Below are 1,252 nucleotides of genomic sequence, written 5' to 3' on the forward strand. Positions count from 1 at the left end.
GTTGCAGGATGAACACTGGCAGCTCCACACAATCTGTGCCACTCAGGGCCAACTGGAGCATGAAGGCTGACTTAGAGCAGCCATTCTCAACCTAGGGCTCCAGACCCCAGTTGGGGGCGCCAGATGATTCCTGGAGGTAACCAAATCATTTTGGAAAAATAGAATGAGCAAAATGAATGTAGCTTCTGAGCAGACATCAGAAGGATGGCGAGCCGTTGGTCTCACAGGCATTTTATTACTCTAAAGCAGTGACTGTCGGCCATAAGCAGGCTGCACCAAAACAACAGCAACCAACCTGTCCACTAAGGTCACAATATTTCAGAGAAAGCTGGAGCAGTGAGCTATAGAGAGGATGGGGAAATGTTGAAATGATCCCGGAGCTTCAGGACTTTATGGAGAGTTACGACAGAACCATTCAAACTAGGAAACCAATTATTGCCTCCCACCTCAGGTGCCTGCTTGAAGGTTTCAATAAGTACTTCCTGAATAATGACTGAAAAAATACCTTTTTATACTGACATACATGAAAAAATGCAGAGCATGACTCCTAAGCGCTGAGAGTGATCTCCACGTGGCTTTTTCTAACATGAAGCTAAGAATGCAGCTTCTCTGTTCAAACAAGCAGGCCCAGCCGTCACTTTAAATAGTTACAGAAAAACATCTCTGCTTTGGATCAGGAAGTTATTTTTCAGGTTTAAGTTCCAAGAAACAAAGATGTTTAAGATGAAACATGGACTGTTTTCCAGTGTGTTTTATTAAAGTTTAGCACACGCTGTTATTGTTAAAAAAGTCCCAATGTGTTTCAAAATAAGACGAACAAGAGACTAAAAGCTGAAGTGAGGCTTGTCTGGTTATATAAATGCAATGTATAAGGATTTTAATTAGACATTGCAGGTTTCATGGACAATGTTAAATAGGGGGACATGTCTCAAAAAGGTTGAGAACCAGTGACTTAGAGGAGGGCTCCTGATCAAAGTAATGTTACTGTACTGTAATGTACGGGATGTAATGCACTGTAATGTTATTAGAATAAACAAATATGCTACATCTGACCTCAATGTCTGTGGTGTGCAGAGGGGAGACTGGAGAAACCCACTGTCATCAAAGCTCAGGTCCAGTTCTGTCAGATGGGATGGATTAGACTTCAGAGCTGAGCCCAGCAAAGCCCAGCTGATCTCTGACAATCTGCTGCAATTAAATCTGAATAAAGAATAAAAGATTTTAGCTGAATTCAACAAGATGCAGATTAAAA

General features: G+C 41.7%; 1 protein-coding gene across 1 annotated transcript in view; it reads right to left on the bottom strand.

Moving 5' to 3' along the window:
• Positions 1 to 1,252, bottom strand: part of LOC107080784 (protein NLRC3-like) — a 23,586-nt gene that overhangs the window by 11,389 nt on the left and 10,945 nt on the right. The window contains exon 7 of the mRNA XM_015368988.1: positions 1,054 to 1,200. Coding sequence (XP_015224474.1) covers positions 1,054 to 1,200 — 147 coding nt within the window. The remainder of the gene's footprint in view (positions 1 to 1,053; positions 1,201 to 1,252) is intronic.

The sequence above is a fragment of the Cyprinodon variegatus genome, unplaced genomic scaffold (genome assembly GCF_000732505.1).
Source record: "Cyprinodon variegatus isolate N-32 unplaced genomic scaffold, C_variegatus-1.0 Scaffold2321, whole genome shotgun sequence".
NCBI lineage: Eukaryota > Metazoa > Chordata > Actinopteri > Cyprinodontiformes > Cyprinodontidae > Cyprinodon > Cyprinodon variegatus.